Here is a 14,043-nt window from a genome sequence, read left to right as displayed (position 1 = left end):
GGATTTGGAAAATACAGGGACTTGTGTAAAACGTTATCTCTCGGATTACAATCCAACATGTTCACTCTTGGATTATTCCGTGTAGGCAGGAATAGATGCTTTTTCCTGAAGGAAAATTATTATTATTTGAATTCTTATTTTTTCGAAATATTTTACAACTGTGCAGGACAGTATACGTTTAGGTGTAGTTTTGTTAAGTTCAACGGAGAAAAAAATCTGAATACTTACCTAACTATGTGATTCACTTAATATGAATCCATAGGTGTGATGCGTAGCCTATAGAGTACATGTAACTGAGAGTAGTCTACTAAGGCCATTCAAGACGTGAATGACAATATTTCGGTGCCTTGCACTTCATTAAAGGGACATACCGTAAATGTAACGCTTTTTTGGTCGGAGGACGTTTTAAGACATGCCACCTTTAAACGGACTGCTGTAATTTCCATCTGCATCAAAACCCGTTCACTCATTCAAGTTCCTTCGTTCTCCAAAATACAACAGGGGGATCGCTGAGACGGTGTCTCTTTTATCAGTTTTACCCTGAAGGATATATTTTTTTGTGAACTGGGATGGCTTGTACGACTATGTATTATATAATATAAAAACTACATTTCTTTTCTTGTGAAACACAATACGTTTTGTACATATCAATAGTTATTTACCTCTCAGTTCCTATAGACAGGCTGCGTGATCATGGACAGCATTGTGAATTCTGAGAAATCTCATCTTATTAACGAGAAAAATGCGAAAATGTATTCTCTGAAACTGAAAAGGTAGGTTTCACGATGCATCATCCGTCATTTTAATTTGGCTTCTTGTTGTATTTAACATAATCTACAAATTTGGAATTTAGAAGTCAACTGTTGAATTTTGATTATTCATGCGACTTCATGTCTGCACTACAGAGATATGCTGGAATACTTAGGACGGCTTTGAATGATTTAAAATCAACAAATGACAAACTGTTTATTTAATGGGGTAATTTTGATTAATTTAGCCGGATTCTCAATTATTTATATTTACTGCCCAATTAAATAGTTCAGTTTAATCTGGTCTGCTTTATAACTAATGAAAAGTATGCCTTTTCATTACTTAAGTAGAAAATGAACATATTCAGCGTTTGGTATTATTGCAGGTGTTTGATTTAAGGGCTTTGTAGACAAATCAATGAATCACAAGAAATTGCTAGGGAACGTAGAATTTTTACACGCAGACTATGCCCACTGCTTTATGTAATCCAAATGATAATAATAATAATAATAATAATAATAATTATTATTATTATTATTATTAGTAGTAGTAGTAGTAGTAATTATTATTATTTTTATTTTTTAAATGTGTCCTAAAAAATTTATTGTCAGTCAGATATTGTATCGATATCGTAATGTTTTTGCCTAGTCGAACAGCCGTCTTGCCCCCAATGCGGATATCGTGCTCTCTCCTGAAATCCATTTAATTATTAGCCATTTCATGTAAGATTTCATTATATTGCATATCTGAATACCGCTTTCATTACCGACCGTCATATTCTTAGAAATCCGTGATGTTCTATATGCCCGATGCCAATAACTAGGCAGTGTGTGAAATGTTTTATGTGAATGAACAAATTCATTTCCACGCCTGGCTTCATTTAGGACAGCATTAGATGGATGGCCCCGCGTGCCTGCCCGAATGCTAATATGTTTAAATAAACCCACCATCTCCCGTTACCAGGCATCTTGTGACGATTGCACAACAGAGAAGGATTACATGCAAAGTTTTTTTCGAAATCTTTTTTTTTTTCGAAAATATGCATTTAATACGCATATATTATACAGTATTTCCGTAACCCGTTTAAACAGAAAATAATGCTGTTTATGAATAGCCAGTAGTCTGTAATTTGGCCTACCGACAAATTTAATATCGTGAAATATTAAATATAAGAACTCATTTTTTTCTCCTAGAGAAACCATAAACAGCAATTTTAACAGTACGCATCACAATTTAAATATAATAAAGGAAAGAACAAAAAGAAAAATGTGCGATTTCTACGCGTTTGAAAATAGATTTTTTTTCTTTATGTTTCTCATATGTTTTTCGCAAAATGATAAGAAATCCACATACAAACAGCGCCGACAATAGCAATGACATTGAAGAACACGTAAAATATAAAATAACTATACAACTAAATTATATATTATACATCCACATGTATGTAGCTAATTAATAGTAACCGCATGTTTCTGTTAAACAAGAATTTGGTAATTTATATAAAGTAAGTACTATGTTATTTTATTATTTATGTCCTTTATTGTACAAAAGTTTTTTTCCCGTATTTCATGAATATCTCCTTATTAGCTCTTACCATGGAAAGATTTATTTCCATTTACTTCTCCTGAGACTCGCGTTGTAGCTGAGTAACCGTACGCGTATGGCAGTTACGTGGGCTATATCCTGGAAAGGAAATCAGAAAAATATAAGCTTGAGTTTCTATCTCTAAGACTTTCGAGTTTGTTTGTTTTTAGCAGGCAATTTACAGATTAAATCACTGGCATTGATTTAGGCATAATTCGAAACATTTCATTTTAAAAATGTTTTGTGGTATTTTCTGAATCTTAAGGGTCGGAACTGCAGGTTTAGGCAATTTAATGACAGTAATACATCGGAAACATGAAATACTACTTCGCACGCGACCATGGAGCTGCATATTGCTATATTACATCGCAATCAGTGTAATTTTTAATGCTACCGATCTGTGGGGATCAATGTATTTTTTATTACACTAATGTATAGCACCTTCCACACAACGAAATACGAAATGTTATTACGTTACCCCTGTTTTAGCTATTACAAAAAATACATTTTTGACGGCATAAAATAGAAAAAATATATAGTAATAGTACTATAGTATTATTGTGTATGCACAGTAATGCAGAATATTTCGTTAACACAAAAGTTCACTTTTCTGGATGAGTGCCAGTTTATTTTAGCCTGTAGGCCTACTGACAAAATAAGTAAAAATCAAGCATCTCAAGTTCAAATCCAGAGCATTTGCTAAATGACCACTTATCTACCACAATGTTGAACAACGACTTCCCTTAAGCATTAAACCAGCCTCTCGTACATGCGTTATCAGTCATATCCAGCAGTCCGCAGCGCCATTATAACAGATAGCCTGCCAGAAACCAGTATCGTATGGTCCGCAAAAGTTTATTGATAAATTTCTCAGCGGACACCTATAACGAATCGTTTCATGTAATATACCCGTTCGTTTCTTTATTTTACTTATTTAATAGTGATGATGGTGATAACAACGACGAAGATAATGATAACAATGGTCATTATTATTATTATTAATTTTATTAGGCCTATTTGGAATCTATCCGTACATTTAATCTCCAGCACTGCGGGTCCAAATCCAGCTTCCTAACAACAATGCCATTTCCCCTCTAAAAGAGCGCAAATTGTATATCAAAATAGCCACAGCGTTTAACCGTAGCCGTAACTCCTTTTTTGGGAAATTTATTTTGAGCCCTGTAGTACGTGCGTAAATCGCGGGAGATGCCCGTAAATTAGTCATACGCTTTGCCACAACCTGCTTGTAAGAATTCGCAAAATCACATAAAAATTGATTGACGACCGACGGAACAGATATACCAGTGAACCATCTGTCAGATATAAGTTTATGCCAAGGTAGGGTTTCCAGTGAGGTCATCTGTTACCTGCCAACTGCAAGTTCAGCAGAATACAATTGTAAATCTGTCTGGCAACCATTGTTATATAAATATAAAAAAACACAGTAAAATGGGTCGGCAGACAACACAGTACAAACCGTGATGTTAAACCCTGTAGAAAAGGGTCTAATCTGATGAACTAAGTGTGTTCTAGGACAGCAAGCATCTAATAACTGTTAATATAATTATATGTTCATTGCACCATTATGCCCTGAAACTTCTCTCATTCTCAGAAACCTTATTGCAGTCCAACACGCGAATTTGATTTCATTGTATGATGTATAAAAGTCACCATTTTTGAAAACCGAAATTCATTTATAATTTCTGTTATGGCTAGAAAAACCTTCCGGGAGTCTGATTATTGTGAAATTATTCCATTTATAAAAGATAAGAGCTCTTGTCTGCTGTATTTCACAAACATGCCCTCAGCTGCCCCTTGCAGACTTCAACAGTCCACTGAAATCGGGATCAAGACAAATGCAGAAATTCGGGCTCCAATCCAGTCCGGAGTATTGAATGCAGATTTTGGGGTCCGTCTGAGCATATGTGGGCTGTGAACATCCATGGCGTGCCTGTGTTTTGCCATTGAGTGGACAGTGGACACCCTTTTACTTGACGTCTCGATGGTCTCTCCTCATGAACTCATTTCATTGGGGTCACGGTCTTATCATCAGCTAAGTCGATGGTTTATTGATGGAGCCCTTAGAGAGCCCTCAGCAAGCCACTGACAATGAATGTCGACCAGTTTGAGCTTTACACATATGGAAAGCAGAGCTTTACAAACAGGCTGCCCACTGTGAAATGTGGAGAGTAAGACAATAAATGTGGCCAGGGCCTTGTTCTTGAAACAATTGCCCCTGAACCTCATTAATGCTATCAAAGGAAGCACCTGGACTGCTTGCAGACGTTGAGGAAGCATCTTTAAATTATAGGGATGTTGCCTTACCTCTTTAGTGGGGGACATGTATTGACCAGCCCCACTTTTTTGTCCATTGACATGTAATAGCTATAAAGTGAGTTTATGAGAGACACTGGATTCACTAATCCAATAGTTGACAATCCTGTTCCTGCCTGTTTTCATTCAACCCACACGGCTTTCAACCTGCCACATTCATTATTAGCCTATTGAGGACTGTGTAGGCCTGATTAAGGTGGGGTTGGAATGGAAACATTCTGGCAGGGGCGGGGTTACGAGGACTGAGAAGCGCTTCAGTAATCAGTGTAACAGAACCAGCATAATCCAACAAAACGTCTCAGCCGAATCTGATTTACGTCCCCTTCTGCCATCATCGGACGTCAGTATTTAAAAGACGTCAAATGGGCTGTTCCATCTATGATCTCCAGGGCCTGTAGTTGAAAGCTTTAGACCCAGGAACAATTACTGGAAGACAGAAATGCCTCGAATCAGTCCCCCAGGAGTGTCCTACAGGAAAATCTACAAAGTTTTCTGTCTGATTCCTGTCATGACTCACTGTGACCGCACTGTGTTCAACTGGCTATGGAACTAAGAACAAAGAGATACAAATAACACTCTGTGCTGTAACTTAACCGGCTCTGCCTGTGCTCTAAAACCCATCCATATTCCAACCACTTACTCTGTCAGACACTTGCTGCTAGTCCATCACAGTGAATATATGTCTTATGGGCAACTGTCTGTTAGCCTCACTGTAAGGCTCTGGACTGAGGGAGGAGAGTGGAGTATGGGGAAACTCCACCAACTCACGGAGAGGGGGTGGACTTCACACCCCCAGCCAGAAGGTATGAGCCTCCAAGGCTCCATATATAATACATGTATAATAAAATATATAATAAAATATATTTCCAACTGCTGAGCAAAACATTTCAGTTCTTTTACCAGAAGTTCCAAAGTTCAGTCTCTTGACTGAATTTTATTGACTGTTTCATACTATTCCTACTTGATTTGATGCAGGACACTGGCGAACTGACATAAAATTCTTTGCCCACTGCAGATTATAAGATGAGAGCCTCCATTTTAGGCTTAATATGACTTGACAACTGAAACATGGGGGCTACTAACGGATGGTGAATGGGGCAGCTTTAGGCTACTTCTGCAGAAACTGAAAAAACCTCAGTGAAGTGCCGAGATTTTAATGGTCGAATTTTTCATAGTCTGACTGAGTTATTATTCAACATTTGTGAGCAGATTCTTTCCCTCCAGTGCACAGAATTCTCTTGTTCCATCCATTTTTCCATCAGTGTGAGACAAAGGTTAATTTGCTCAGTTTAGCAAATAATTGTTACAGCTGAGAATGAGGTCCACAATCCCTAAGGACACATCCACACTGTAGTTGCCATTAACTGAAAGGCTGTACTAGATATTTTCAAGGTGTTACTTCTAAACTTGGGGTACTTTACCACAGTTACTCTAGTGGAAAACAAGCAGCAGGAAATAGATTATAGTGCATGCAAAGCTGCCATTTTATGAACACCGCCTGGTTTCCAGGCTGTTCAGTGAGTGAACAGTGCACTGCGGTGACCAGAGATACAAGGAGGACCTAAGGTGAATGTGCGGGGGAGGTGAGCAGAGTGACTCTGTCATAGTGCAAGTGAGACCATCCCAACGCCTAGATCAGCTCCATTGTTTGATCATTTAAATTGTACAGAATTTCTTGAAGTGTTTTTTTTAACAATGACACTAATCGTGAAATTTGTATATTGTGAGTGCTATTGAATAGACGGAGGTAAACATTAGATAAGATACAACACACACCGCAAATCAAGTTACCAGTGTTAAACGTAATGTATTCCACCTAAACAATTCTCAAATGGCCATGTACTACCACTCGTCTAACAGGACCAGCTCTCCAGTCCTACATTCAATCAAGTGACCACTGAGGAAAGAAAAAGCATTAAGTGGCAGGTCTTTAAAGGCATTTAGTAAGTGTCTGTAGGCAGGTCAACGGAGTCTGCAAATTTTGGATCTGTAATATTGAAATTATGGAAGTAATTTGACTGAAAGAGGGTAGATTGTCTGAGATGTTATCAAATTTGTGAGCTAATTAAAATCCAATAAATGTACCATTATACGATTGTATCTGCGCCTAAGAGACCACGATTAAGTCAACTAGATATTCACCGTAAATTCTGTTAAAAGGAAAAAAAAAGATTTCTAAAGATGAATTACTCATTCTGAAAACGTTCTAAAACTTTTGGATGAAATTTGATCAGTTAATAGGAATGAAATTTCTGTGAAACTGTGTGGGGCCCATCTGTGCCATGGTAACCATTATATGCATGCATGTGTGTGGCTAATTCTGGGATCTACCCTGCACACACATCAGGAAGGCAATCACACCAATGTCTCTGGCAGAGTGATTAAACAGACTATCTTTTCCGCTTGGCCAGCTCCTCTTGACGCTGTTATGTCCCCAGGTGGGTAGTTGTGGGGGGGGGGGGGGTGCGGGGCTAGGTCCTGTAAGTCATGATTAGGCTTTTCCAGCTCATTAGCCCCATCATCACTACCCCTCTTAGGGGGGGGGGGTGCGGAGGCGGGCTAGGCAGCTAGCACACTCTTTGTTTGCTGTGCTGATTGAATTTTTAAATGCGATCTGGGATCAGTGTATGTGGCGTGAAAAGAGGACAATGGTGTAATGAAGTCCTGATCTCTGGGGACTTGACTGCTATCTGTTAAAGGCAGGGGGGTCTAAAGCACAGGATAATGGATCTCAGAATTGATGATCATTGAGTCTGTTTGCCATACTGAACTGAATCTATGTCCTAGTTTAAAATATTCAAAAGGTCTAAATAATAGCTAGAATATACACTTACAGACTTCGTCTTCTATAAGACGAATGAAGTGTGGTACTTTGTACTTCTCACTGTTAGTAGAAACAATGGGTTTCAATCTACTTCACTGTTTCCAGCCCTTTTCCAGGGTCCAAGCCAGGATACCCCAGCTTCCCATTTGAGAATGGGGATGTACCGGGGGCCATCGAGCTCAAACAACCCGTCGGTACCCACTGCCACGGCAACAGGGCCTCGGGTGGAGAAACCCCGGAGAAGCTTCTGGCTCGTAAGAAGCTGTACATCGCTTCTCTTGTCTGTCTGGTCTTCATGATTGGGGAGGTGATAGGTAAGGATCACATGGGGGTCCAGTGTTGCTGTGAGATGTGTACTCTGCCTGGTCTCCAGTATTGAGGAGATTTGTCTGGTAATCATAAGAAAGGTGACGGGCCGAGGATTTGTAACACTAGAGCAGGACTGAGATCCCTTTATTTCATAATTTCATAGATATTTCATAATTCACTTCAGAAAATGTGCTTTCCCACTGCAGGAACTTATTTCAGGAACCAGGACCTTTTTCAGGAAGCCAGTACTCCTGTCGGGTTCCCACCACAGGAACTCCAGTTCCTGAACTTTTTTTTAGACCCTACTCTGTTGCAGGAAACTACTGGGTGGGGCTTATAATGAAAAGTTATGCTGATTGGTTGGACACAAGCACCAGCGTGAATCCAAAGGTTATGCAGAAATGCGTGAAAAAGAGATAGAAGTAGTGGAGCAAAAAATGAGCAGATGGAATTATTTTTGCGTCAATTAGATTAAATCCATTAATGCATTTTTCTGCTTGTGTTTCCATATTTCTGCATCAGAAAATTCAATTGATAACCGATATATCTGCGTCTAATGTTGCCGGTTGCCTCCAGTGAAACTTGCCAGCACTTATTAGTGGAAGAACATTGCATCATTTTTATTCTCTGGACAGCCAAAGATCGATCTGCTGGCCTGATGAAATAATGACTTATACACAGTACTGGGTCTCAGGCAGTCCAAAGAAATGTTTAAAGCTGTTTATCTGCGTAGCAAGTGTACTTTGGCTTAGAGCAAAAAACACAATTTAGCATTAGAACATGTGCAAATTAAGAGTAACACAATAAAAACTAGTAATAATTTCTTCTGTTTTCTAAAAAGTTACTGATACCTAGTTGAATGGCTGGATGAACACCGCTTCAGTTCCCAAACTTCTGCTCAGGGGCACCTCAGCCGTTCCATGATTTTGTTGAATTTCACCAACAGCTCAGTTAAATAATTAATTATATTGGTGTAAAAAGTCAGTGAGAGATTGACTAGCTGTATCAGGTGTGCTAGTGGCCAAGTCAAAAAATACATGGCTGCACTGGACGGTCGCTTTGACAGGCATAATATCATAGTTTTACACCAACACGAGGATAATCTAAACATCATTTTCTTTGCCTGCCTAAGACTTTTGCACAGTACTGTACATGTTGTGGGCCATATAAATAAAATGCTATGTCTCATTCTGAACCAATACAGGACACAATTTGTCCCCTATTTTCAGACCGTGTGACTAACCCACCCAGGAACTAACAAAGAATTAAAAAAAATATATTCCTCCATCGTTTTGGGGTGGGGGTTTAGTTTTGTGAAGTTATGTGAAGTTTAATGTACAAGTTTCTTTGCATCTCCCATGCTTATTTAGCATCAAGCTCCTGTTATGCGATGGGAAAGCGACAAACTAAAAGTGGCCAGGAAATACAGCCCAGGGATTTGGAACCAGGAACTAGGTTCCTGAACTTCAGTGGGAAAGTTGCTAATGATGTCATTTAAATTCCAAGAAGAGACAACAGCTTACAAATTATAGAGGAACACAGTGTCCCTCTGAGTGGACATATGGGGGGGGGGGGGGGGCTTGCCTTCAGCACGAATGATTGAAATGTCCCCCTTTTGATGTTGTAAGTTGTTCCTTTCGAAAAACCAAGGGGAGCTGCCCCCCCCCCCCCCCCCCCACACCTAGTCGGTCGTGCCCCCTCATTTGAGCACCTGCCCCTCAAATAGTCTGTGCATGTCACTGCCTCTGAGAGTGTTTCACCACGATACACCTCCAGCTGCGGCTAAGCACCGACCCAAAGCACTGCATACTCTACCAGAGGGTCTGCAAATTCAGGCCCATAAATCAAAGTGTTACACAGAGAATACAGCCAATGACCAAAGCGAACCACAGAGTGAAATCCAAGCAAATTTCCAGGCTTCAGACGACTGTTGCTATTCATTATTTAACCTCTAATAGCTCAGGAAATAGAAGTTTGTAGTGTGGGAGGGGTGGGGGGGGGGTGAAGTGTACTAAGTTATTCTGGTCTCTTTTAAAAATCTTTTATCAGGAAATGTTACCTCAGTTCTCAGAACTAAGATTATTCGACCTACTGGGCCAATTAAATGGCCAACGCCCTTGGCTGACAATTCCTTTTATTGGGACCCCCCCCCCCCCCAATAGTCAAATTTTATTGTGGATATGTGTAGCGGGCCTGTCTGGGCAAAAGTCCAGGGCTGATTTGGAATCCCAATCTACCTAAACACCTTCTTTCCTAGAGCCCTGAAATTACTGAACCAACATCACCGAACCATCTGTCCTGAATATTGTCTATCCTGTCTGCCCTTGTGCTGTACTGGACATTGTTATCCTGTTTGTGCTTCTTTGTGTCATATTTATTATAACTTACTGTTTATCTGTATGATGTAATACTGTCGTTTCTATGCCTCTAGCCGGGATGTATCTCTCTCCGCCACAGGTGGCTATCTGGCCCACAGTTTGGCCATAATGACGGACGCAGCTCACCTCCTCACCGATTTCGGCAGCATGATGGTCAGCCTCTTCTCCTTGTGGATCTCCTCCAGGCCTCCCACCAAGGTCATGAATTTCGGGTGGCACCGGTCAGGTGAGCCGCGCATGCCAGTTTAGTCCAAACCACACACTCCTCAGTCCTGTTAAAAAGCCGATTTTGTGCCCCAAGCACGGCCCAGTTCCCAAGCCTCAGTCTTAATGTCATGCTGCTAAGTGGGCTAATTAATCTTAATTACTTTAGCAGTCAATAACCTGCCGCACACACTGGAAAAGCATAAATGTATAACTTATTTTCGGGAAGCATATGATCAGCAGCCTAGATATAATTAACTCTGTACAGTAAACATCTTTTATGGCTCATTCTGTGTATGGAGGCAATATTTGTTTATGCTGATCACTCATAGGGGGCTTCACTGCTGTTTCTGCTCATTTAAGCAGGAGATAACCTACTCCTGACACCACAATTGTAGCTGAAATATTATCTCGTATTAGTGTATAATCTTATATATCATCTCTGAACCCTCATGGTCTTAAAATTGCGCAGTCCACAGCAAGGTCCCTGCACAGCAACCCAATGGCTCACTCACACCTCAGGTGTAATATGGAAATGTAGGTACCACTGGCTGCCGCTGAGAAGATCATTAAACGATGCGATGGAACAGAGAGGTTCTGCCCTAGGTCCCAAATCCCCAGGTGTTGGACTCCTCTCCATTGGATCAGAGGACGTCATTCCCTGTTTTCTGCAGAAATCCTGGGTGCTCTGGTGTCAGTACTGTCCATCTGGGTGGTGACCGGAGTTCTGGTGTACCTCGCCATCGAGCGGATCGTCAGGAACGACTATGAGATCGAGGGTCGCGTGATGCTCATCACCTCTGGCTGTGCAGTCCTGGTTAACATCATGTGAGCCCCTCTTTATTTATCTCTACATTATTGTGAGGTTTTGCTTTAATTGCTAATTGCAATTGCTACTGAATAAACATGGTGACACCTACCGCAACCCCCTAATTAACAGTGTATATCCTACATCATTTACAGATATGGTCAAATACAAATACAGTACTATTCCACAGTCTCAGGCAGGAAGTGTTTAAAGCTATCCGGGCAGAAAGGATGTATCTGCTCAGAACAGAATCACGACTAACATTAGAACATATACAAATTAAGAATGACCCAATAAAAACAGAACAAAAATTTCTCCTGGTCTCCAGACAGTTACTCATATTCCATCGGATGGTTAGATGAAAACCGCTTCGGTTCCCAAACCTCTCCCCAGGGGCACCTCGGCCATTCCATACGTTTGTTACATTTCACATCCGACTCAATTAATTCATTATTTAAATTACTAAAAAAAAAATTTTTTAAATGCCAATGAGATATTGATGAGTCATATGAGGTGTGCCAGTGGTGGAGTCAAAAATACATGGGTGTGCCGGATGGTAATTTTATAGTTTTACACCAACATGATAAACATCATTTACACATTTTCTTTGCCTGAGACTTTTGCACAGTACTGTATACATCCACACCATGTCGGTCTGTCATGTTCGTGTGAAACTGTACAGGTACGAATCCCCCAGTCTTCTCCTTCCCCGGCTTCCCTTCATCCCTCTCTCATCTCCCTCAGAATGGCCTATATTCTCCACCATTCTACCACCTTCCACAACCATGGCTCAGGGTACCACAAGATCGAAGAGGGAGGCGCAAGCCCGGTTGGCCACTCCCACTGCCACGGCCTCCTGGGAGGTCACGGCAACACCAGCGTGCAGGCTGCGTTCATCCACGTAGTGGGTGACCTGCTGCAGAGCGTGGGAGTGATGGTAGCAGCCACCATCATTTACTTCCGGGTCAGTGTGCACTTGCTGACTAAGGATTCTAAGTTTCTTGTGTAATAACACAAATCCAGGAAATCATTTCCCAGCACGTTTATTCTGTTCTACTGATGGCCAATCCTGAACAAAGTGGACAAACCTGCTCTAAATAGCCGATTCAAGTCCAAGGCTTAATTTCAGAACCATAGTGTGTTATTACACCTGGAGTATTAAGTATGGCGTTTGTGATTGTTTTTCAGTGAATCGATGCATTACTTTAATTCTATATCCTCTCAGCCTGAATATAAGATCGCAGATCCCATCTGTACCTTCCTGTTCTCTGTATTCGTCCTGGGAACCACAATCACGATACTGAGGGACGTCTTCCGGATATTAATGGAAGGTAATGACCCTGTATTTCACCCTCATCATACTTTTTTGGCCAATAGACTCGGTTTTGTTTCAACATTGGCGGGAAGCAAATCAGCCTCTAGCCTCCTGCACCCCCGAACACACACAGTACCCCCCAGGGTTGATAGGGACACTCTTCGCTCTTGTTTTGACTTTTGCTTCAAATAATGATTACTAATCTCTCTTAACATATCCTCTCAAGTTGCACCCTCTAAATTTGCAAAAATTTATTTTTTTATTAAGAACATCTTAAAACAGGCTCCAATCACAGTTCTAAGGACCTTCAATATAGGCCTACCTGTTCCCTCAGCTTTTTAAATCATAAACAACTTTAGCATTGAGAGACCAGACTGAATAATTTCAGCCTGTACGTAAAGTAGGCAAAATGAAGACCTGCAGATATACCTACATGCATGGTCCATAGTCACCCTTCTCTGTCTCCATACAGGAGCACCAAAGGGGGTGGAGTTTAACTCTGTGAAGGAGGTGCTGCTGTCACTGAGGGCAGTGAAGGCCATGCACAGCCTACACCTCTGGGCTCTGACCTTGGGACAGACTCTACTGTCTGTGCATGTGGCCATAGGTGAGACAGGACCATCAGCATGTCGACTTCCTGCCATCTGATAAATAATTCTCCCTTTTCTATCAGGTCGACCTCTTCAATGTCGTTTTTGTTTTTCCTTCTCCAGAAGAGAATGCAGACCCCCAGAGCGTCTTAAAGGAAGCCACGGAGATCCTTCAAACCAAGTTTGGCTTCTACAGCACGACCATCCAAGTGGAGCACTACACAGAGGACATGGAACGCTGTGTCCATTGCCAGGACCCCATAGACTGAGGCCTTCACAGCTGCAGGTAGGCCTCTCAGAGGTATGAGAGCACCTACTGCGGCTCGCCAGAGTCAAAGTCCCATACTCATTGTAATCAACCACCAAAGGCATTCCAAGCCAGAACTGGAATCTACGTCTAAGAGCACCAACATCGTAAAGTCGGAAAGTGTTTCAGTCCATTGGCCTTTGTAGAGCTACATCAAACGAGCTTGCTGCCACACCAAAGACATTTGTCTGTCCAGTTTCTGGAAAACAAAAATCAAATACAATACTGAGGACTAGTTTTGGTCTCTCAAATGCGTATTCACCTTGGCAGTTTGGTGGGGAAATTCCTTATTTGGCCAATATTGCTTTTTCCATTATGATAACACACAGATATGGCGCAAGGACGGCTCTGATTATCTGGCATGTTTTAGAAAAGCGACAGCGAATGCACAAAAATAGCACTGTGATTACAAGGGGGCAGGAGAAATGGACATGGCAGTGAGAAATATGTGAAGGACACCAGCGTCTGCTGCTTGGGTTGAAAAGTTCACTAGACCCCTGGTCCTACTCCAGATCAGATGCTTAGGCGGGAAAACACAGTGGTGAAATGTGCCTATCGAAGAGTTTTTATCAGAAAAAAAAATGACACAAAAGTCCCCCTACACAAAAGGCGAAGAATCTCATTAGACACATTACACACA

General features: G+C 41.1%; 1 protein-coding gene across 2 annotated transcripts; it reads left to right on the top strand.

The window, feature by feature from the left end:
• The first annotated feature begins 474 nt into the window (after positions 1-474).
• On the top strand, positions 475-14,043 carry slc30a2 (solute carrier family 30 member 2). 2 transcript variants are annotated; one of them, XM_048985755.1, is made up of 9 exons: positions 475-576; positions 670-773; positions 7,598-7,806; positions 10,259-10,405; positions 11,058-11,211; positions 11,936-12,155; positions 12,417-12,522; positions 12,979-13,113; positions 13,220-14,043. In XM_048985755.1, the coding sequence occupies exons 2-9, from the start codon at positions 694-696 to the stop codon at positions 13,363-13,365; spliced, it is 1,197 nt and encodes a 398-aa protein (XP_048841712.1). In that variant the 5' UTR covers positions 475-576; positions 670-693; the 3' UTR covers positions 13,366-14,043. The 2 variants fall into 2 exon arrangements, with proteins under 2 accessions (XP_048841712.1, XP_048841711.1); XM_048985754.1 differs by having other exon boundaries at positions 505-773.

Source organism: Brienomyrus brachyistius, chromosome 19 (genome assembly GCF_023856365.1).
Source record: "Brienomyrus brachyistius isolate T26 chromosome 19, BBRACH_0.4, whole genome shotgun sequence".
Classification (NCBI taxonomy): Eukaryota; Metazoa; Chordata; class Actinopteri; order Osteoglossiformes; family Mormyridae; genus Brienomyrus; species Brienomyrus brachyistius.
The sequence above is the reverse complement of the archived record's forward strand: the minus strand, read 5'-3'. Positions and strand labels throughout refer to the sequence as shown.

What these genes read in the sequence shown, in the direction of transcription:
- slc30a2 (XM_048985755.1), top strand. Translation starts at nt 694, where the DNA reads ATGGACAGCATTGTGAATTCTGAGAAATCTCATCTTATTAACGAGAAA. An exon ending in TTTCGGGTGGCACCGGTCAG is followed by an intron (nt 10,406 to 11,057) that starts GTGAGCCGCGCA and finishes TGTTTTCTGCAG; the next exon opens with AAATCCTGGGTGCTCTGGTG. An exon ending in CCACCATCATTTACTTCCGG is followed by an intron (nt 12,156 to 12,416) that starts GTCAGTGTGCAC and finishes ATATCCTCTCAG; the next exon opens with CCTGAATATAAGATCGCAGA.